A 24,564-nucleotide genomic window follows, 5' to 3' on the forward strand; every position below is an offset into this window, starting at 1 on the left:
TGGTCACTGTCCTACCTTTTAATGAAAAATGTGAGGCTTGTTCGCCAATACTCATATATGGAACGATGTTCCATATGCCAGAAACTGCTGTCTCTGATGAATGGAAGCGAGGTGATACAACTGTCTTTCTGTGTTATCACAGTCTTTTTCAAGAGCCTTTTGTTGACATTGTTTGACACTTACCATTATGAGACTTAATTTCCAGAGTCCAGGATTGAAATTATGTTTCTTTTCTTGGGGTCAGTGAGTATTTAATCAAACACTACCAAACAACTCTTCTGTCATACCAGTTTGCAGACAGGATGGTATATGCTGTCAGTTATTCCCTGACCTCTCAGAGGATCGTCTACATGTTCCAGCACTGGAGCTGGTGATTGTGGCTGGCAGATACCATACTTCCTAACACAATTTCTGAAGGTTTTATGCATTCCAAACACCCTGATTAGACATTTGCTTATCAAGAAAACCTGTGTTATAACATTATTGAAGTGGTAAAGTCAAACGGTACTAGAGCGGCTTTGTGCAGCCTGATGTAGCCACCTTCTGCAAATGTGCTGGGGGAATTTTTTCTTGCTTGGTAAGAATCTTCTTTTTCATACTGTTCTCGATCCAAGCAGGAAGTGGATGGGCCACCTTTGAGGGTGAATTTGGTTTGTAGTAATGGAGAGACTGAGACCATATCTGATCAAGAAAAATTTTGTCTCATGACAAAATTGATTAAAGCCCAGCAAAACAAAATTCAGTCCTCTGATTTACCACAGAATTCATACAAGATGTGAAGTGCACTGCACTAATTTTTTAGGGATGCTTAGCAATTAGGTGTTTCCTACTTTTGTAACCTCAGTTTGTCACCTGGTTTGCAACGTGCTTGGTGTTAATGTCTCCGTCTGAAACCACTGAGCAGGATCTCTAACGTATAAAGTCCAGTGTAATGCTGAGTCCTCTAAAAAAACTGAGCCCATGTGACTCAAATTAAGTGTTCACTTTTCAGCTTGATCTCTTGGCACTGAGGAACTCATCTGGGACAATGTTTTTCCTGCAAAGGAATTTGCTGAACTTGAGTTGTGCAGTGTTTGCAACACAGTCAGAGCAATCATGATTAGACTATATGGACCATAGCAAAAGCATCACCTTTTTTTCTATCAGGATTTGAATGAATGTCTCTCCAGACCACAAGTTAATCAATGAAATTTACACAAAATATCAGTGCTTGAACTTCTTGAATGTCTGTTTGTGCATGGACTGAAGAGAAGTTCCCATGGAAATACTGTGGGACTAAGTAATTAACAACTGTAGCATATTCCATGCTAATTGAAGAAATAAAAGTTGCTAAGGCAGGCTAACATTTGGCATTTTCTGATGTTTATATTAACCACATTACAGTCTTAATAGCGTTCTTTTGATATGGTGTTTATATGAAATGTTATAGAAGTAAATGTACTCTGTATATTTAAATGCCCTGAAGATCATTTAATGAGAAATATATGTTTGGGTTTTTTTTACCAGCCGGACATCTGAGAATCCTTTAAGGAATCATGATAGTTACACATTTGTATTTGAATAAAAATACATAAAAGTTGATACCACCTACATAACAGATACCTTTAATCCTTTTTTGAATAGCATGGTTTGGTTTTTATTGTCTATAAATGTAATCCTGTCACACAATCAGAAATCTTTTGCGAAAACAGTGACCTGGTAGATTTTAAGAGGCTTTTTGTTTAGAATTATTTTGCTGCTTGCAATTTCTCTATAGTAGTAACCACTTTTTTCTAAGTTTTGTCATTAAAAACATTACAAAACTTAGTAATTTTTTTAATAATTATAATTTTTAATAATAAACAAATTATATTGAAACTTTGTTCCCCTCTTTTACAGATTTCTTTTACAATGTATTCTGTTCAGGCCAGAATTTACTTAACTGTCCAGGTAAGCAGATACACATAGTCACATTTTTTTTTAATAAGAATGTTTTCCAGACATTTGATGACTAATTCTGAGAGATTGGTGTTCTGCATTATTGGGAAAAAATTTGCAAAATATATCATAAATATGTTCAAAATGCTGTTGTTAGTTTGTCATTAAAAAAAAAAAAGAAAAAGTTTACATTTTAAGACTTCTACCTTTTTCAATTATAAAATGAGTTTATTTTCCAAACGTATGTATTTTTATTATTTCTCTACCTTCTTTTCTCTTGTCCTTGTTTCTTCACATTTTGTGTTTTTTCAAAACCTTACAAATGAATTTTTTTTTTTTCTGGGTGCTGTCAGTCTCCCTTTACCTACCAGTATTTCAGCATTGCAAACAAGATTGTCTGCTGAAAACTCCAGGGATGGTATTTTAACATCACAGGAATGGCAAAGCAACACTGCAGTGGGTGTTGGGAAGTAGAGATGTCTTTGGAAATTTGTAAGCAGAAATTTATTTCTGTACATGTGAAATTCATAAAATACAATTAGAAAATGAATGAAATTTCAGATAATGATCTGGTTTGTGGATACCAAAGACATTAAGGCAAAGCACCAGTTTACACTCTTGCTGTGCATAGGTTTTTAGGCTGGATTCTGTTTTTTACCTGTGGAATTTCAGTTGTTATAAGCTGTAGGTAGTTTGCAGAAAAAACTTGGCCGTGTCTTTTATTGTTATGGGTTTTAATGAGGGAGTTGGGCAATATAATTTGCATAAAGTACAACTTTAATGTTACCTACACCCCATTTGATCGTTTTTTGATGTTTCCTATACAGTGATGTGATATCTTGTTGGGAGAGACAAGTGTGGACAAAATAAATTAAAGATGCTATTTTGGATGGAATATTGTGTTCACAGTATAGAGATATGGTTTCCCTGAGATTTAAAGTTCTTATGCTTTTCAATAGACTCATCTTAGGCCTGGTTAAAATAATCAAATACAGACAAAATAGTAAATAAGATCACAGTGTTCCTGTGTAAGTCTTTCTCTTATTTCATGTTAAAGTGTTCCATAGCTCAATTTTTTTTATGAAAACATTACAAGATATAATTATCAATAATATATAATCCGTTAATAATATAATTCTTACAGCTCTAGCAAAAAGATTGCTAACACTGTCTATTCTTTTTCTTCTTATATTACGGTCTCTCCTGAAGAGCTTGTCATGGTGTTTGCTTTCCAGATATACATTGTAATTAAATTGTCATTCTTTGATTGATTTGGAATAATAATTGTTTTATTTACCACTCTAAGAAATCTGAGAAAAGAAATCATTGTGGCTCAAATAGCAAATTTATTTTTTAACAGTTTTTGTTTCTTTAAATACTGTTAATAATTTTTCTGAAACAAAAATCAATATAATTCAGTAAAATTTCTCCAAATATGTCTTTGATAGAACAATTTTTAAAATTTTTTAATTAAAAGAATTAAGTAAAATTCATCATCAAAACTGTATTTGTAGTGAATAAACTATTTTCTCCCACCTCTTCCCTGGACCCTCCATGCTTCCTAACTTTGGCCACTGCTCTCAAAATTGCCTAGTTTATGTTTCTGGATAAAATATGTCTGTCAGTCAATGACATTTTTTTAGAGAAAATAAGTCAAAAGGCAGAGGTTAGATCCCCAAAAGAAGTTTCATACTGGACAAGCTCAGGAAATGTGCCGTTAGGAATCCTATGAGGTTTAACAAGACCAAGTCCAAGGTGCTGCACCTGGGTCAGGGCAACTCCCAGTACCAATCCAGGCTGGGGGATGAACAGACCAAGGGCAGCTCTGCTGAGAAGGGCTTGGGGGTGCTGGTGGGTGAGAGGCTGGACATGACCCAGCCATGGGAGCCCAGAAACCCCCCGTGTCCTGGGCTGCATCAAGGGTAATGTGGGCAGCAGGGGAGGGAGGGGATTCTGCCCCTCTGCTCTGCTCTGGTGAGACCTTGGGGTGACCAAATTGCAGCTTTGCAGTACCTGAAGAGAGCCGACAAGAAAGATGGAGAGAGACTATTTACAAGGGCCTGTAGTGACAGGACAAGGGGAAATGAAACTGAAAGAGAGAAGGTTTGTTCAGATATGAGGAAGAAATTCTCTTCTGTGCGGGTGGTGAGGCACTGGCACGGGTTGCCCAGAGAAGCTGTGGATGCCTCATTCCTGGAAGTGTTTAAGGCCATGTTGGATGGAGCTCTGAGCAACCTGGTCTAGTGGAAGGTGTGGCAGGGGGTTGGAACTAAATGATCTTTGAGGTCCCTTCCAACTCAGACCATTCTGTGATTCTATTAACTGTTTGCTTTCCTTATTGGCTTAATTTGTGGCCTTTTTTGCCCTTAATGATGATGATTGTAGCCTTTATGAAGTAGAAAAAATGAGCTACAGTAGACACTGCTGCTCCATGGACGTGATGTGTCTCTGTATGTATCCTGTGCAGTTCCATAAATTAATTGGATCCCAGCTTATGAACATGTCTGTGATGAAGTAAGGGGGCTTGGCTGAATCCAGATGATGATGAGCAGCTCAGCATGGAGGGCATTGCTGGTCTTTAATATTGATATTGAAATGGAAGCTGATTTGGCACCTTTCATATCTCCCTATCAACTTAAAACATGAATCAAAGTATTTTTAAGATTATTCACGTTTTTGATGAGCCCCTTATTCTGTTGGCATTTGTGCAGTAGGAAGCTGTGAGCCTGCATGACTGCCTAGTGACTAGTTGGGTTGCTGTTGTGATACTGTGAAATAACAGAATTTTCTGTAGATATGTGGTCAACAACAATTCTTATGAAAATTCTTATGAGAACTGCCAAAAAAGCTGTATTTTAGGGTTTGCAAGGCTACTGATATTCTCAGAGGCTTTGAAAGCCTGCTAAAAGTATGGGTGTATTGTTATTACACAATTTCTGTGCAGTACACAGGTTGTGGACCAGGAATTTTCTATATGAACAAGGACAATGCAAAACGAAAATGCTTATTTTTAATTCTTTCATTTTAAATCTACATTTCATGCTCTTTTGAGCTACTGGTGGCATCTTGTGTTTTCATTACAAGGAGTGAATTCAGTTTCTCCATGAAATATTAAGAGCTCTAAATAGCTATTTTGGGGCAAAAAGCTGAAAAGCATATTGCAGAAGAGCTCTGGTAAATGGCATGACAAAGTTTTTTGTACTCCAACAGTGCCTCTTTGAAATGTTCAGAAGTTTTAGCAAGTTAGGACTATTCTAGCACATCAAGTTCCTGGCAGATACAGAGCACATTATAGGGAAAAGCTACTGGGAGTGAAGATTGGAGTCACAGTTTTCACAGAGAGCATCCGGTTGCCAGTGTTACTCTTGAACAAAACCACAGGATTCATCTAATTGTTCTCCACTCAGGTTTCATATACACAGAGAGATCTATTCACAAACAAACTATAATCCAAAAAGGTATACAAGCTAGAATAAAATAAACCAGTGACTCACCATAAATTGTTCTCACTTAAACCTTCTTTGAGGTCCTGCCTCTCTTAGAGACCTAGTACTGGACATACTGGCCTTAGGATTCACCTCATGTGGTAGTTTCTATATCGTTATTTTGAAGTCTTGTATGGTGTGAAACTGAATTTGTTTCTGTGCACCAGGGTGAGTTTTGTAAAGAATCAGTACAGATGAAATTGTTTCAGTTTGCCTCAGAAAAATTAACAACCACGAGAAAAACAAAAGCAGATTCTTGACTAAGTGTTGGGGTTTGCGTGTATTTGTACTCAGAATTCCATGTATCTCTGGGTGAGTGCAAAATGTCCTTTAAAAGGCAGTATTGTTATTAAAAGAATACAATTCCATTCATGTGCTCAAAATTTGGAGTATTGAAAATAATTTAATTCAGAGATATTTTTTCATAATGCCCGGCAGTAAATAATTGCTCTTCTGGACCCTTTGTTTTGATTGGTGACAAAAATATATGAATGTGTGCAATTTTGAGAGAGGCCTTAAATTTGTTACAAAGGCTGTTTCTTTTCCAGATTGGGGATGCAAGAATATGAACATTAGTACAAGTGGTTATAAAAAGATTTCTTGTGGCTTTCACTGTAGCTAAAATGGCATTTTGGTTTGCTAGGAGGGTATTTCTCGATAATGGAAGACCCCAGAACTCACGTTAACTTTGCCTATATATTTTCATTTGTGGTATTTTTGTTTAACTAGTCCTAAATTCAATTCCATTTTCCCTTCTTATGTAGTATTATCTACTGGTCAGCTTTGCTAATTCCTGTGGGTGACTTGTATGGCAAATCTCTTCAGTTTTTTTCTCCTCCAGACTGACTTCCTTTAAGGTGTTAGCACACACATCTGCCTTTTCCCAGCAAGAGGTTTCATCAGGAGTTCTTCCTCACTTTGATCACACATTTTGTGCTTGCTGAGTCAGTTGCTGTGCCCACACATTTAAAACACAGCTTTAGATCAGGTGGCTCAAGCCCCTCCTATGCAGATCTCACCTTGGCCCCTGAAGAATAAAAACAGTCAACAATCATTGAGAGAGCTTTCATTAGTGGATCAGGAGTGTGGTCCTGGCCCCCTGTTTATACTTGAGAAGTCAGGGTCCAAAACCTTGTCTCCCTTCAAGTATCTCTGCCACTAAGCATTCTCTTGGTCTGTCTTTAAGGAAAATGAGATTTCTTTGCGATCCTTTGAAATTAAATACAAACCTTGGAACCTCCTAATGGGTGTGGAATACACACAGTGCCTTTTTTTGTGCTGTGTCAGTAGACCTAGGAAAACCTAACCATATAGAACCTTAAGCCAATTAAAATGTCCTTAATACTCTTTGTGCAAAGCTCACATATAAAGTTGTTAGCATATGCATATATGGGTTCTAGTCCTGGAGCTGCATCCAGACAGAGAAAGGTCTTGTTTTCAGACATGACAGATTTTGACAGATCTTCGCATGAGCACAGGAGGCCACTTGCAGGGTCAGGCTCTCAGCAAACTTGGCAACTCTTTTCTCCATCCATACATCTTCCAAACTTGGATAATTTTATTAGTGCCTCAGCAGTTGGATGTGAGCATGAAAGAGCTCCTCCTTTCATGCTCTCTTTAACTTTGTAGCCTTAGTAGTTACAGAGGACATTTTCAGAGACTAGTTCTAACTTTAGACTCTTGGATATTCAAACAGTTTTTATGAAAGCAAGAATATCCAAGATTCAAAACTAAGCACCGAGTCTTTTTTTCTTTCTTAGATGTCATCATTTATGCAGTATTCTTACAATAATTATTAGAGGGAGAAGGAAGCCTGAAAAGATAGTTTCATGCCTTTTAAACAATTTTAAAGCAAGTATTTAAGGCAATTTCCCATTATGCCTTTTTTCTTCATTCTGTACTTTCTTATCTTCACAAGGATGTGGCAGGTGAAACATAAATTATCGGTCACCTGAAGTGGCTTATGTGAATATTTCAGCAGAAACAACTCAACAGTTTGGTTCGGTAGAGCTTCAAATTTAGTTTTAAAAGTTAGTCAGACAAGTAAGAATAGGATTGTGTATGTAATTTTTTTTCTCAAATATCTCCAGACAGTAGTATGTCAGAAGTTACAGGAGCTAAGAACTACAAGCCTCATCTTGGAACAGTACAGCTGTAACTATTGGGGCTTTGGCATTTTCTCAAAATGAATAACTGGATGAGATACTAACTTGCTTCATTTTTACAGTATCTTAAAAACTGTCATATGTCCAAAGTCTTAGTATTAAGTAGTTTTTCCTGGAACATTTAAGGGAAATTTCATCTAAATATACCAGCAGTATTATTTTGTAGTTTAAGCTGATATCTTCAGGATGCTATTTTTATGACTGAATTTTTTATGTCTGAAGTGTCTTGGTTAGTTTTTATAATATATAGGAAAAATGAACAGCTGATTTACAATAGTCTTCTGATTTCTATACAGTTTCATTTTTCTAACCCTCTCTGGGTATAGTTTTAAACAGTATTGACAAGGTTTTTTCTGATCTACTTGAATGCAATTAAGCAAATAATCAGGACAAAAATTCTAGAAAGGATGAGGAAGAAAGGCTTGCTAAAAATGAGTTAAAATATTCTCCAACCTTTTTATCACTGCCCTGCTGAAATCACCAGCAGCTATAATAAATAAAAGAAGTTAAATTATAGAGGTTTTTTTGTGCCAATTCTCTTTTAAGATGATAATATATCCTAAAGATTTTGTATCCTATTAACTCACAATGGTTTTAAAACAAAACAAAAAGCTTTTTAGCAAGCGCATCTAATTCTTCTTGAATAGAAACTACACTGTGAAGAAATTCTGTTCTAAGGACGTTGCTTATGTTGCAAAGGGAAACATATGAAAGCCAGCAAACGGCAGATTTACAGGTCTAAATCTGTTCTCCATGTATCACTTTGAAGACTGAATGTGGCAGGGACCTGCTAGAAAATGATGGTGCTGGAATGTATACTCGTACATATGTCCTAGTCTCCTTGAGTCTCAGTGCCTGTAATGTTCTCTTCATGCTTCTAACAGTAAAGAGAGTAGAAACCTTAACTGTTGCAAGGTGGTGTTGCCTTTAATGTTGTCTTTTGTAGTACAAGAAAAACATCATGTATTTGTCAGCCCAGGTTTACAGGATCTGTGATACAATCCCTGTTTCCCACTGCAGACGGGTATCAAACCAAAGTCCAAAATGCCACCATCTAGTAGAAAAGACTCTATTCATATTGATAATGAGACAGACACATACAACTCCGTGAGGCTTTTTGTCTGTTTCTATGAAATATTGAACCATCTGGACACAAACCTGTGCTGTGGGCTTTGGGATGACCCTGGTTGAGCAGGGAGGTTGGACCAGGTAACCTACTGCAGTCCCTTCCAACCTGACCCATTCTGGGATTCTGTGAATAAAAAACATGATATTTTTAAATCAGGAAAAAAAGTGCAACCAACATTTCATACAAATCTAATGATGTACTTCTTAGGCAAAAGTGGGGAGTGCAGAATAGAAGAGGTAAAAACTGTGCTAGAAAGTGTATAACACCAAGCACTAAGGTTATGTATGGAACATATGCTTTGCTTCATAATTCTTCATCACTGAGGCTTTTTGTTTGTTTTTTAAACTCCTCAGTCCTATTTCTAAATTGTTCTGTACTCCCTTCTTTCTTATCTCTTCTGAAGGTTGCCTATGGACTCTTGTATCTATATATTTACATATGGACTTGGAGTACTTATATAACAGGCATTATCCAGAGGAAGAAGTAATTTAAGAAAGAATATATGTGAGGAAGGGAGAGAAGGTGACTTGGAGCATCCCTTCACATGGCAAGACATGGTTTCCTAGAACATGATTTGTTTGGGGACTTTCAGTTTTTTCCCCACACACTGATGTTGTTTCATGACTGGGTTGTCTTGCTTTAAAGGCACTTGTTAAATTGAGACTCCAAATGTCTGTGATAGAGAGATGCAAGTGTGCTAGACTGGGCCCACTGAATGTACAGATACCAGACTTATTGGGAGTGACACTGTAAAATTAATATGTACACACTGCAATTTAAAGGATAATATTATGCAAACATTCCTAAGCATGACATGTTAAAAAGTAGCTACATTTTAGACACATCCATTAATATTTTCTCTTGAATATCAAGTACTTCTTCCCACCTGCCATCTCTTCCATGTTTTCACTTGCTATGATGGTTAAATGTCATAAAGCTGTCATAACGCTGTGACTAGGCTTTTTGGTTAGTAGAATCTTGCACAATTTGCATTTATATTGTGCTCAGCATTTTAAAAACAGATTATACATTTCAAGCTGTACCCAGAAGACATATTTTGAATAAGTATTTTTTCCGGTGGGGCAGATTCTGAATTGCTTTTGTTGTTTCTAGCATACAGCACTACTGTGTTTTGCCTCTAAACAGTATATGGGGGGGGGGGGAAGTGGTTAAATGACTCATTCTGAATCCTCCTTATACTCCCACTTCAGACTTACACTTATGCATATGATGGTGTCACTCACTTTGGAAAAGAAGCAGCAATTCTAGGTGCTCAGGGTTTGCTGGTAGAGATTTAGTTCACAAGTCACCTTAACCACCATTTTAATAGCACTGTTAAATAAGAATAGTAAATTTCTTCCTCCCTGGAATTTTATCAGCAAGTTCACACTCCCATAATCACTGGCAGTGGGTCTTTAAAACTTTAGCTCTGCTGTTTCATATTGGACAAAAAGTATCCATCCTGACTTTTAGAAAGTGTCAAGCACAGTTAGGTCATACCCTCCTGCTCCCCTCCGCAGCCTGTCTCACACAAACATATACTCTCTGTTCATCTTAGTTTGTGAACATTTTCGCTTCTTAACACCTGGATTTAAATACTAGAATTCCACACTACAACTAAACAAGCAGATGAATTGCCAAATTCTATAAACAGTCACAGCTCTTGTAGAACCTTGATAACATTTGAAAGTCATTATTTTATTTTTCTGATCATGGCTGTCCATTAATACCATTGTACCTGTGCCCCAAAATACTATGATTTCTTTTTCCCCATCTGAACAAAAATGACTAAAAATAAGAAGAAAGCTTTGATAGAGGTGGTTTCTTCTTGTTGGTTTGATGGTGCAGAGGCTTGGTGATTTCTTTATAGGCAAACAACTACACACTTTGTTTCCAAGTCTTACTGGAGATTTGAAAACAAGCTCCTATTGTAATACCAGCTTTGCCTTTTTGATGAATAGTAACAAGAAACTCCCAATCTCTATGAGCATCTCTTGGCTGCAAAGGATAGGAGAGGCACATGAGGACTCATATGTTTAAGATGCTTCACCAAACTGTTCCTTCCCCTCCTACCATCCTTCACAAGGCTTGAGCATCACTTTAAATTTAACCAGTGAAGGTACTTATTCGTATGAGTAGTCCCATAATTTTCATTAGTATAGATTAGGAGCTTACATTTGTTTATTGTGAAGTACTGTGTAATATTCTTCACATTCTATTCTAATGTACAGAAACCATAATTCTAGGCTTCCATTGGTGTGCATTCATTTAGACAAATTAAATAAAAATAATTACAGTTTAAATCTACACCACATCGACAGAAAGGAAATCTACAGTGACGGTCAGAAATCTTAATTGGAGACTTAATAAATGAACCAACAGGCTTAGCTATAAGCCTGTAGTTGTAATGGCAACATTATGAAAATGTCACTAGCAATATCATAGCAAGGTATATTAGCATTTACAGTTTAAGCAGGATAAATAAATATCCTCTTACAGACTTGAAATTATTGAATTTTATCTCTGAACTGACTATTGCATTTTCTAATGTTTCTCTATTCAAATTTGTTCAAAATGTGCTGCTCGTCAACCTGCTCATTCTTCTAGGGAAAAAACAAAGCTACACTGGAAAAAACACAGTTCTGAGTAAAATGAAATCAAATTATATATTCATGCAAACAATTGCACACTATTTATTTAAGATTATTGCAATTATGTACAATTTTGATAGATATATATACATGTAGGGTATAGATAAAAGTTTATTACTTATGTTAAAACTGTTATCTTGATTCAGTAAAACACGAAAGTTTTTTATTATACATATGCTGAAGTTTCTGTTTTTGTACTCTAATCAGGAAGTAGGACTCTTTAGGGACTGATAGCAGGAGAAGTTATAAATTGATAGAAATCTTGACCATTAAGTACATTAATTACACCTTATATTAGAATAAACAGTAGGTATCTGTGTGGTTAAGTATTTGAATGGAAATTAAATATTCCTAGGAGTTGTTATCAGTATAATAGACATGATTATACAGAGTAAAAGAATTCATGTTAACCATTCTGTCATTTAAATAGTACACCACAGGTTTACTTCCAGGAAGTAAGTTCCTTCAAAGCACAGAAATCCAAATTTGGAGAGAAGATAAAAGTGAACAATGATTTACTTTATTCCATATAGGTTATTATACTGCTCTTATCATCATAATATCTGATTACTTTATGGCATTACATTATGGGATTAGCATTTTTTGGTTATTGCTCTGCTATTGCAGGATGAGACCTGTAGACTTGAGGGAAAGAGGAAGAGGAAAGATGTGAAAACTTGCCTAAATATTAACAAATTCTGCATATGGAAATGCTAATTCAGAGGAGGAGAGAGCTGAAATGTTGAAAATTATATCCTGTTAAGTGAAAGAAACACATATACATGTCTTGACTAATACTGCAGAGACTTTTGGAAGTTAAGGCTTGAAGGGGTTGACATTTGATCCTGGAAGGTTGGTGTCTATTTCAAGAGTAGTTCAGAAAACTGTGACAGATTGTTAAAAGGTATTACAACCTACAAAAAAGACCAGAATTTTCAAGCGTTGGATTTTAATCAACACAATATTTAATTTGGAAAGGAACAAAGTTTCCAAAATATAGTATCCTTATAGCTCTTCTGTGACATTATTCCAAGGCAGAAGTAGTTTTAGAGCCCCTTCCCTTTGGTAAACTCTGCTGTGCCAAACAAGGATTCCTGGGAAATCTGTGACCTTGTGTTCTAACTAAGTGATTCTGGGGAAATAGCTAGACAAACTGCATTCAGAATATACTCAAAGTGAGCTTTATAGTGAGATTAAGCAAATGGAATTAAGCTAAAAAACAAAACTGTGTTCAGTGCACAGAAAAAGCAAGAAGCTGAAAATATATAAACAGTCAGGCTGAGAGGCCTCTGAAAATAAGCAAACACAAGCTAGAAAACTGTGGATTAAAAAGAAAATCAAACTATTGAAGGTAGCTTATTGAAGGTACTCTTTCTATCAAATAGAAAATGAATTTTGATGATATTTTAAAAACCTCTGCAATCCTGGAGTATTTTTGTGTCAGTTTCTTCAGGAAGGTCCAAGAAAAAAATTGGTTTTACAGTAATTATTTAAATGAACAAAATTCCTGAAGAGTTTCTAACTATGTATATTTAGAATACCTATGCACAGTACGTGTTAAAGAAATGGCCACCTAATTAAATGGATAATTCATCTGTATCAGACTTGAAAATGTATTGATCATTTAATTTTAATTCCTGTCTAACTACCTACAAACCTGTGATCTGAAAAATAGGTCTGAAGCATGTTAAGAACAGGACGTCCTTGCATTGTTTTTATTGTGTATCACAGGTTATTTTGTAAATGTTACACCTGTTTTTCTCATGGCCATTACACAGTTCAGAGTTATGTTGAATAGCAAGTGAGTTTTATATTGCAAGTTTAACCAGAAAAACACAGCATTTGAAATCCTAGTGTTTACCCTACTGCAAGTTTAATTCAGAAAATCATGTATGACTTGAATTTGGTCCCGGTTATCATATAAAAATTGTGCTGGATTTTTACCCAAATCAGTTTATACTGAATAATCTTGTTTTCTCAAGTCCTGAAAAGGCAAACTACACATTTTCCTAGTAGCAATAGGCATTATTTACTGCTTTGACCGACTTGAGATACTTAAGGGGTCAAATAAGACCAGCTTGACTCAGACTATATTCACATCTGGGCATATTATCAACAGGCAAATGGATCTGTTGTTAAGCATTGTATGTGAACAGTACCTCTAGGAACTCACAGTATGACCTTACCTGAAACTGGAATGGTTGCTGCATGCATATTTTCACAGACTTGAAGATTTACATGGCACAACATGACATCAGCAGCAGAAACTGCTCTCTTGACTGCAGCAACATATCAATTACTTTCCTCTCCAGAAGTGAGTATTTTCTCAGTTGCAGTTTCTTACAGTACTCTGGGGACAATGCCGAAAACAGAAAAAAGAGGATTACTTCTCAGCTAAAGAACTCTTATTTTTCTGTAACACCCGCTGATCCATACTAGTCTCTCTTGTATTCTTTGCTCCAGAACCTAATTCCAAAGAGAACTTCACAGGAGAGAGACAGAGTGTGAGAGAGGTGAAGCATTTATTCTGTCATACACTGTACTCAAGAGAGTAATACATGAATTTCACGGCCAAGCAATATTTTTACAAGGATTCTTGGACTACATACATGTTTGTATGTATACACACACTGTAGTATCTACAGAGCAGCTCAGGATGGGCCATACACCTGTAGAACTGTTAGTAACTCCCTAATGTCAAAAGTAAATGGGGGATTGGTCACATTACATTGTGACTCAAAAGGCACCGACTTCTTGGGAGGAGTTGCCAACATGAACAAGTTTGTGATATGTAGTTTTTCTCCCACAGAAAAAAAAGAGTTTTCAGAGTGTGTTGTGTTAGAAAGTCTTGTTTGGCAAAAATGCTATTTCCTATGATAAATTTGGTTTACAAATACTTCATGATTAGCATTTGCATTACAGCTGAAAGTGTATACAAATGCTATATTCATTTTCTTTATCATTGTTAGGTGCTTTTAATGTGTTGCCACATCCTTTGAGAGCAAAGCAGTACTTATGCTTATTTATTTAGATTGTTGGGGTCTTTCAGGCTCTTCATTAGGTATCCAGATGTTAAGTTATACCCTGAACAGGAAAGATCACTGATACCATTAAAGGCAGATAGAAGTGGACAAATGGGGAGGAAATTCAGGGAAATAAATAAGCACTATTCATGTCAAAAACAATTTTTTGCCAGGTAGATAAGGAGATGATTTACTGGGAAATGCTCCACATGTATAGGAGAAGCCACTTGGCTATTTATTTGAAACTTCTGCAAGTTGTCAGTAACAGGATAAGATAGTGATCTGAGGTGGGCAATGACATATTGATGGATGTTTTGGCTCGTCTTGAAGTTATCTATTGCTGTTTAGATCATCTCGAAAGACCTCAATAAAGTGTAGGAGCTTTATTGCATAGTTCTTTATGTTTGCACAGCATCCACTATAGGTGGCTTTGTTTTCAGGGCTGCCATACTGAACAAAGCTCTGCATGCTTCCTAATATTGATAGGAATGGTTCCTCTAATTTCAGTGAGAAGACTAGTTGTAGTACAGGTAATACAAACGTAAGAGTTTGCATGATAAAGGCCTAGAGACATTATATAGACCATTCTTCTCCCAGAGCATGGAAATAAAAGGTTCACCACAGAACATACTGGATGAAGACATGGTTTCTGCATGCTTTGTGCACAGCCTTACATTCTATCAAGTATATGTTGTTCAAATTGATATAGGCATTCCTTGTGAAAGTTTATTTCTCTTGAATTAGGAAATATTAGAAAGAAATTCTTTACTGTGAGGGTGGTGAGGCACTGGAACAAGTTGCCCAGAGAAATTGTGAATGCCCCATCCCCTGGAACTGTTCAAGGCCAGGTTGGATGGAGCTCTGAGGAACCTGGTCTAGCGGGAAGTGTCCCTGCCCATGGCAGGAGACTAGTACTAGCTGATCTTTAAGGTCCCTTCCCTGCCAAACCATTCTATGACTGTATGATTTCACAATCCCATAGTTATCAATCCTCTGAGGACAGAACTAGATTGTCTTGCAGAACTTAGCTGCATTTTAACTAAGGGGACTGTTGTCTACATGTTGCATTCCACTTCTTTCCTGCTCGATAAAAGCTATCCAGAAATGCATTCCAGAAATCTGGTTGCTTGGTTTCATGCTCTGCAAGCAATGGTTACCATAGTGTTTTAGAAAAATACCTTTTCAGGAAGCAGAAATGTAATCAAATACAGTCCACTGAAGTTGTGCTGAATGAACCATCTGTTAACAAATTGGAAGTAATAAATTTATAGATTAAATGATTACTAACCTTTAATTTCCCATTACAGCCAGAAAAATAGGGAAAAAAAGGACATGAGAATATCTTGAGAAATATCCCTTTAGGTACTCTACCCTTTGAATGCACCTCATTACCAATGTCTTGTGACAGTGTTGTAAACTGACTCTGTTCAGCAACCAGGCCTCTCTGGAAAGCAAACCAGACAGTTCCCTCCACCCAGACTGAGCACATTTCTGTAGATACTTATCTCTGAGCCACTGGAACAATTAATGCCTCCCAGTTTTGAAGCCAGGATATGCCCAGTAGTGATCAAAACTGTTATATTCATACTGGAATGCTCTTGTCCAAATGTTGCTTTGCATGTTTTTGTTGGAATAAAAAAAATGCGAATTCTTGTCTTTGATCCCAAAGACCTAGGCAACTGTACAAATTTAAAGTAAAATCCCTTTAATGTTCTTAAATCTATGCAGTCTATGTAAACTAGTAGTTCAGAATTCCAGGCAGAAGTTGAAATAGGACTCAGTACTCTTTGTCCCAATGTGAAACAAGAAATAAAGGTCTTCTATTTATTGCTAGGAAAGATAAAACCACCATCTAGGGACATGACCCTTGTTGGTCCTCTGAAATCTCCTTTGTGCTGTTCAGTCATTCAGTATTGAAAATTTCAAACAAATGACTAACACACTGTGCTATCTGGTTTTGGTTAATGGTCCAACATATTTCATGTTCTTCGATAATCATTCTGTGCTTATTTATAATACATCACCCTTTGTCCAAGTCTGCAGCTTTGGCTGTCAAGTGTGAATTAGAACCACCTCTTAAATTCAGGTGTATTTTCAGCTACACTATGGTAACATTGGCTGTGGTGAGGCTCCTGTCTCTCCCCCAAGAAAACAATTTGGTATTAACATGAAATTCACAGTGTTATGCATTAACTGGGACAGCAGATACATGTATTAGCATGAAATTCAGTGAGCTGTGAACTCATGAATCATTGCTGAATTCATTTATTGTATATGTATACATAATGTTTGGCATTTATTTTTATTCAGGACTTTCTGAGAAAATGTTCTTAGCTAATTTGCCATATCAAAATCTTACGAATATTTTCTCCAGTAAAGAACTTAATTCTGATAGAGATGGATAATGATCAAGTAACCAGGGATCTGGTAGCTAAGGTACTCAACTGATTGCATGAAAACTCATCTCAGTGCTGAGTTGAGTACCCTGTGCTGGTAAGTTGTGAAAAAGTCTTGTGTGGAAGACTGGTTGTACACAGGAATATTACATCTGAGACAAAAACTGAAGAAATGTCCTTATGTGATTGCACAATGTGAATTTCACATAGTGTGGAACTGTAATTTGCTAAAGAGATAAAGACCTCTGCTCTGAGGAAAGGCTGAGAGAACTGGGATTGTTCAGCCTGGAAAAGAGAAGGCTTTGGGGTGACCGAATTGTGGCCTTCCAGTACCTAAAGGGAACCTAAAAGAAAGGCAGAGACTATTTGCAAGAGCCTGGAGTGACAGGACAAGGGGAAATGGCTTCAAACTGAAAGAGAGTAGGTTTAGATTAGATATTAGGAAGAAATTCTCTGCTGTGAGGGTGGTGAGGCTCTGGCACAGGTTTCCCAGAGAAGCTGTGGAAGCCCCATCCCTGGAAGTGTTCAAGGCGAGGCTGGATGGGACTCTAAAAAACCTGATCTAGTGGAACTTGTCCCTGCCCATGACATGGGGGGTTAGAACGGGATTAAGATCCTTTCCAACCCAAACCGTTCCATGATTCTATGATTTTGATCCATGTGTGCTCTAAATTTTCTGAAAAGCAATCTAATGTAGTTAGCATTGCTTGACTCCAAACACGAGTTTTCTGTTATTCCTGTGAGTTATTGCTTCCAAACAACACAGTACCTTTTCTGCAATGACACCAGCCACCCACAGTGTGCCTTTTTATCTGTTTGACTTTGTATAGAAAATGCCAATTCATTGAAAAGAAAGCTGCATGCATTAGCAAAATTTCCTTTTAAAAAAAATATTGGAAAAGGACATTGGAAAAGCTACTGTCTAGATATTTTCAACAACCAAAGTTAATTTTTGTGTTTTAAATAACTTTTCAGGCCTGTAACCTATATTTAATGTATAAATAGTTCCCCTCTCCACAATTCAATAACCTGTAAATTATACATGTATAGTAGAAGTAGAGTTAAGATCCAAAGTCCTCTCCCCTGCCTTTGATCACTCATAGCCTGCTCAATCTTATGAGAAGGCTCCATGCCTTTGATCTCATCTGCCTCCTTCTCTATATTGTTCAGGTTATCTGAGGATGTTGATTATTTTGAAGTATATGTTTTCCTCACAAAATTATGCCAATTCAAACTAAAAAAAATTCGAAAGAGTAGCCATTTCTACTAAAAATACTGAAGAAGTCAAAATCCAGACCAAATATTTAAAATATTTTAGTGTACAAAGTGTTAATTGCTCCAGTAGAAAAGTACTTTAAAATCTAGATTTGAAGGATTGTGCTGTTTGGAGTGAGACTATTTTGCAGACTTGAGAATTCACAGTAGAGAAATTGAAAAGGGTTATATATAAAACTGTTTCCTGTACAGTTTTAATGATTTTTGCTGCAAACTAATTGATCCTTTAGTCTGCTGAATCAAAAACACACCTTACCTTGGTCTATAATTCACATTTGTTCTTTTCAACTAAGAGTTATGACCTGACCAGGTTTTTTTTAGCTAACAGAACTCAACCTGCTAGCAATGTAACCCAGCAAAGTGCAAGCATAGGTCCCATATTTTTTTAATTAAATTAACAAAATGTGTGGGGTATTTCTGGATATGGTACATATATATCTGCCTGCACAGCATTCTGATGTTTTGGAAAGTACTGCCCAGGTTTGTAGGAATATAAGGACCTAAAGGTGTATGTAATGTCCTTCCTGAAATAATTAATCATGTTTCAAAAATGATTATTTTCTCTCTTTGCCCACGAACTCTGGCATACTGAGGTGTAAGACTGTGTCATTTATGGTAGCTGAGAGATAGGTGATGCACAGCTTATGTTCTACTGAGGTCTACTTTTGGCTCAAGGCAGCTAAACAAAAATGCTCCTCTTAAATAACATTCTATAAGATGTTAAGGTATGAGCAGCCAGGATTCGTACACGGTCATGTGGGAAAAGTGTGCATTAAAAACATAAAAACTGTCTATTGCTGATGGAAAAATCGATGGTACAAAGAATACCCTTCTGACACCCTTTCTATACCAGTTATTCAGGCCAAGAATGAGTTCTAGGAAAAATAAGTGCCCCGGAGGACCTTTGCTACACAACCTGCTGGATGGTGGGGAGCAAGAAGTCATCTGAGCTTTCCACTGAGTTACCTCTGTGCAATGCCAGACCCATGAGGATTTTTTGTTCTTAAGCTTGGAGGGGGTTGCTGTTGTGATGATGTTCTCTACATGTAGGCCTGCAGCTCTACTAAGCATTGCTGCAGTTTTTGGAGGGGAGCATTGGGATGGGAGTTACACTGGCACAGCTCTAGGCACTAAGGATGGTGCTAAATCAGGTAATAGTAAAACAGTTTCTGTCTTCAATTCTGGCTGTACTTTTCCTTATCTTGAAGAGGTGCTAGGGAAAGAGGCAGACATTGCTTTTTTGTCACAAGAAGAAGGCATGTAAGGAATTATTTGTTGTTTACTCTCCTCGATAGCTGATGCTCTGTGTGCACTGTCCTTCTACTCTAATGACCAGGAACTATATTAAGTTATCTTTGGATTTTGATTTTCAAAGGTAGGGGCCAAGTTGGTGCAAACTGTGTGGATGGTATTTAGAAATCATCTAATTCAAGGTAATACTTATGATTCAGAGCAATGTACTTAACACTGAGCAATGTCAGTTATTCTATGCTCTGTACAGTAATGACAAATTGTTTATGAAAACAAGTTAACCTTTAGTTCTGGTAAAAACATTTAAGTGCCATGTTACTTAGGGAGTTTAAAGAGTGATGTGCTAAAAGCTTTTAAATTTGGGGGGGAAATGATGCTCCAGATTTTTTTTCATCTGCTGAATGGTAATGATAATGCTCAGTCGTATTTGCACTTAGATCTGGAAGAGACAAACGAAGTAAAAAGCATGCACAAAGTGTTTTTCTGTCTAACACTGGGTGTATATGTATATTGAATGTTTTACCTCTTGCTGTGAATTTATTTAATGTTTCTGGAGTGACAGTGGTGAAGTAAAAGGGAGCTGAAACACGTACGTTGAAGAAAATGTCTGTGGCAAAACTCTTCGTAGCATCAGGTTTGGTTTGATATAACACCACAGCATTTTTACCTGTCTGAGTCACTGTGTCATTTGTGGAGAAAGTGCCATATCTTTTCGTGCCTGAAATAGACCAAGCTTTTTTAAAATATGGGAAATGGTGATTCAGCCCGGATTTTGCTTGGGCCTTGCTATGGACTCCTCTCTGGACTCCTCCAGCACTGCAGCCATGCTGCTTACTCTACAAGTGTAGAGTAAGTAAGTACCCTTCTCTCTACAAGGAGAAGGGTATCTCCTTTTTGTTCTGAGTTCTTTCTTTATACTGTGCAAGAGTTACTGGAAAAGGCTCATCTGAATTTTCAGTATCTGTTTCAATTCATTATATTTGTACCCTTTGATATTTATGAGTATCTGCACTCTTAAGGGAAGAGCTAATCTTAAAACATCCATGAATAAGGCTTTGCTTGCAGGAACAAGAGTATCAGATGTGCACTATTCAGTTTTTGTTGCTACTTATTTTAAATTTTCTTTCTCCAGTAGCAAAGCAGAAAGAAGGTTGTGAAGATCAGGTGCCCAACCATACAGACGAAGTGACCAAAAACTTAAATAAGTTGCAGACAACACAGTGAAAAGTTTCAAGAAGGAATTTAAAACAAAATTGTTCATGAAAATTTCAGAAAGGAGAAAATTACACTTAAATTTGTGATGAATGACATCTCTGGCTCTTACCATAGAGCATCTTGCTTAAGTCTCTTAATTTGGTGCTGTTAACCTTAAGGCAGAAAAAACCAGAAGGCATAGTGCCATTTGAAGATAAAATTAAAGTAACAAGCAGATGATAAATTTTAATTTGTATGCATTTTACAAATAATTTTTGTCACCTCTATATACTAGGGACTTTGAGAATGTAATCTGCAGAGCAGGACCATTTTATTCTAGTGTTATGCTGTGCAATATAGTATGTTAAAGTTATCCAGAAATGTGCAATATATCCACCACTTGCATGTCCTCATTGCTTTGTGTGTTTTCAGCTTTTAACTTGTAGTTGTATAGTTTTAAGCTTGCTAGTTTTGTTTTCCTGTTCAAGAAAAACCATGTGAAAGAGCAGATTCCAATCATCCCCGTAACTTCACTCCGACACTGTTGCTGTGTTTCTTTCCCATTCTCTCTCAGGTTTGCTCTCATGTCTTGTGTGGATTGACATTGCCCAGGGAAGGTTCTGATTTTTTTCTTTCTGCCTCTTAAGCTAAGAAGATTGGGTTGATGGTTGTTCTGTGGGAGTTGAGTACAGACATAGAAACCATGTTCGTCAGTGAACAGAAACCCTCAGCCCAGCCCAGATTTCCTGTCCTCCTTGCCTTCCCCTTTCTTCCTCCTGAGTAGAGGAAGGATTGGTGGGTGTCCTCTTCCCCCATGGAGAGGCTGGTCCTGTGCAGCCTCCTTCCTCCCTGCCAGTTGTGGATGAAGAGGGCCAGGCGCTCCCACAGATATATCTTTTTAGTTCCTTTTATGTTGCCCCTATATCAGTTCATAGGCAAAGCACTCTGAGGTTCGTCTACATCTCTAATTGTTATCAGACACATATGCAAGTGATTTTTTTAACAGCTTTTTAACATCCTTCTTGAATATTGGTGAAGTCAGTACTCGTTATTGAGGGCTAGCCACATGTTGAAGTGTTTTTCCACACATGGAAAATAAAAAAGACTGTGTAGGATGCTGTGCCTATCATCCCTCAAAAGCTGCTGCTCAAATTTGCCCTGCTCAGACTATCTATTATTTGTAATTAGTGGCAAACACCCTTCCGAGATCTGAAAGTCAGAATGTTCCCTTGTCCTTTTCACACACCATCACTGATAATAATAGTAGTAAATTTGAACAGGATATGAATTCATTGCTGTTTAGTTGGAGGCTTCTACTCAATTCTAATGAAACCATTATTTTTCACAGTGATGCAAAAGGCACCTGGGTTTGTAGGTTTCACCCTTGTGAGGGGTTCTGTTGGAGACACTGATGTATTATGGCCTGAGCATTTTTATGGTTGATGATAAAATGTAAGGTGGGATGAACTGGAGTCCCATGTACCCTATTAGAAAAAAAATGTGTAACTCTAGTCTGATCTGTTTGCTCAAATCAACAAGAAGTCTACTAAAACAGTAAAATGTAATCTCAAGTTTCAGTTTCTACATAATTGTTAATGAAAGACATTTGGCTGTCTGAGTTTTATGAGCCTGAAGAAATTAATTTATTTTTAAATAATCTCTAAGATATATTATTAAATCTCAAAGTTATTTATGGGAGAATCCACCTATGTTTCATTTTATGGCTGAGGCATAATTACATGCAGAGTTTGCTTGACTTGGAAGTCAGTGTGATCCCTGTGGTCTTGTGGCAAGAGGCTGAAGTGATAAGCATCATTTCCACTTACTGGCAGCACCTACTGAGCCACCTTTAGCTCATAGGAAAGAAAAAAAGGTTTCTGGACTCAAAACCACACACACAGCATTTCACTCTGGAAGACCATTTGAGAGAGCTTAGACCAGGTCATTGCATCAGAGAGCTTTCCTCCAGCCATGGGCCCTTGAAAACCATCAAATCTGGAAAAGAGAGGGACTAAGCCATGGACTGGTTTACTGGGGCCATAGTAAGTTCTCTGTTGTCAGACACCTCCCACCAGTTGACCAGAGAAGGGCTGAGCCCAGGTGTGCTGGCTCAGCAGGCAGAGCAGGGTCACTTCCATCCCCTGATGTTGTACCCAGCACCTCCTCACGGCCCCTTGCCACTGTTGGGCTACAGTGGCTGCACCTTCTCCCCAGCACAGGTCCCACCAGCACTGCCCCTTGTCATTCATAGAGGCTGCCCCAAGCACTGTCCTCCCAGCCACACCTGCCCTCCCAGAAACCTGAGTGGAGGCTTCTGGGATGTGCCAGGAGCAAGACAGAGGCTGACCTACACTGCCAGGCTGCCCCTTGCACTGCCCTAGTCCCAGCTGGGGGTGCAGCCCCTGCAGCCCTCCCTCTGAGGGCTGTGCCACCATCATAACCATCTTCCTCTACTTCAAAGCCCCCATTCTCACACTTCCTTCCTTCGGCAGTGAACCTTCAATTTCCTCCAGGTAAATACATTGAAAACTGGAAAGAACTGTAGAACAAAGCATAAAAGTAGCTGAGCTGGAGAGTTACGGCCCCCAGTGTCCCTGGGAATGGGTTTTCCTGTCCTCCTGCTGCGGTTCCTAGCCTGCTGTGTCCAACTTTGTTTGCCTTTCCTTCTCAGTGTTTGGCTGTAAGCTCTCTAGCGTGCAACCTCCTCTTCGCAGGAGCATTTATAGTGATGCTAATAGGTAGAGAGGCTCCTCCCATGGCTCCGTTTTTATTAATGGGAGGATCGGAGGAATTACCACGTTTTTAACATTGCCTTTGCAGTAGCTATTAAGTTTCATGGTGTAGAAAGAGTGAGCTCATTTGCTCACAACACAGAGCTCTGAGGTCAATTCTTCTGTATGAGGTTTTCAGGTGCTGGGCGAGCGTGTTTGTTGCTCAGTAGGTTACGTGGTATTTTCATTTGGAAGTGACATTTTACGTGACATTTTACTTTAAAACAATAGCTGGGCAAAATTGAAATTTCAGGTCTGTATCAAAAGAGTAATGTCTATTACTTAGTCTATTTAGTAACTTGCATCGTTTATAAATTCTGCCTGATTGCATCTCTTTTCACAAAATCCAGTTTAAATGCATTTTGAAGAAGGGAGGGCGCTGGCTGGTTTCAAATGTGCTGGTTTGCAAACTTGCAGACCAGCTGTCCTACTCACTAGTGAAGATAAGAGGGCTCAGATGAAGGGTTTTGTGCTGCTGGAAACACAACCAGTTTTCTCAGGAGATTGCTTTGAGGGAGATTGCAGCAATATTGCATCCCCACAGTTACTGGTGGGTATTGCCGCACGCGTGTATTATTTGTGCTAGATAAAATCAGGAGGTAATAAAGACAGGTAAAAAGAAAGGATGAGAGATCTGCTGTATAGGGTTTTTTTCCTTTCTTTTTCTCTTTTTTTCTTAGGGAGAAAAAAATGTCCAGGGGATGCCACATTAACTTGGGGAGAAGCGAGTGCTGCTTTAAATCAGAAAATTTGTGTTATACCAAGTGCTTTATTTTGGGAACCATTTCAGTATGTTATGAAGGAAAGTTGCAGACTAGGCATGTTTACTAGACCTTTAATTGCTACATTTAGGAGAAAGGCGCTTTTTTTCTTCTTCTTCCCTCCCCCCTCCCCTTTTTAACGACAAGAAGCCAGAGTTTGCTGTGCAAATGAAGCAGGCTTTGCAAGAATCAGATTCACTTTGGACGACTCTTCACATTCCTCGTCATCATTACATTAGGCAGCACAATTCCATCTCTGGTTGATGGGCAGAAAAAGTGGGCAGCCTGCCAGGTAGACGTTTCCATGGCTCCCAACCCCCAAAGGTGATGCGTTTTTCAGCTAATTCAATGAAGAGTGGGCTGAACTTTGGGTATAAACTAGACAATAGCTGCCTTCGCAGTATCAGCAGAATGGTTTATGGGAATGCACTCCACATTTGGCAGAGCGTCATGTGACCTTACGGCTGAGATTTTGTGATGGTGCCAACGGAGACTTGGAAAGCGGTGCCCGTTCTGACTTTTTTCCTCTTTTCTTACATGGCTCAG

General features: G+C 37.8%; 1 protein-coding gene across 11 annotated transcripts in view; it reads left to right on the top strand.

Annotated features, from left to right (window-relative positions):
* Positions 1-24,564, top strand: part of LOC135409019 (uncharacterized) — a 382,762-nt gene that overhangs the window by 220,605 nt on the left and 137,593 nt on the right. For all 11 annotated transcript variants that reach the window (XR_010427982.1, XR_010427981.1, XR_010427983.1 and 8 more), the window contains one exon: positions 1,879-1,929. Coding sequence is in view for 6 of the 11 variants with exons in the window: in XM_064643992.1 (XP_064500062.1) it covers positions 1,879-1,929 (51 nt within the window). In the remaining 5 variants the exon portion in view is untranslated. The remainder of the gene's footprint in view (positions 1-1,878; positions 1,930-24,564) is intronic.

Source organism: Pseudopipra pipra, chromosome 2 (assembly GCF_036250125.1).
Source record: "Pseudopipra pipra isolate bDixPip1 chromosome 2, bDixPip1.hap1, whole genome shotgun sequence".
Classification (NCBI taxonomy): domain Eukaryota; kingdom Metazoa; phylum Chordata; class Aves; order Passeriformes; family Pipridae; genus Pseudopipra; species Pseudopipra pipra.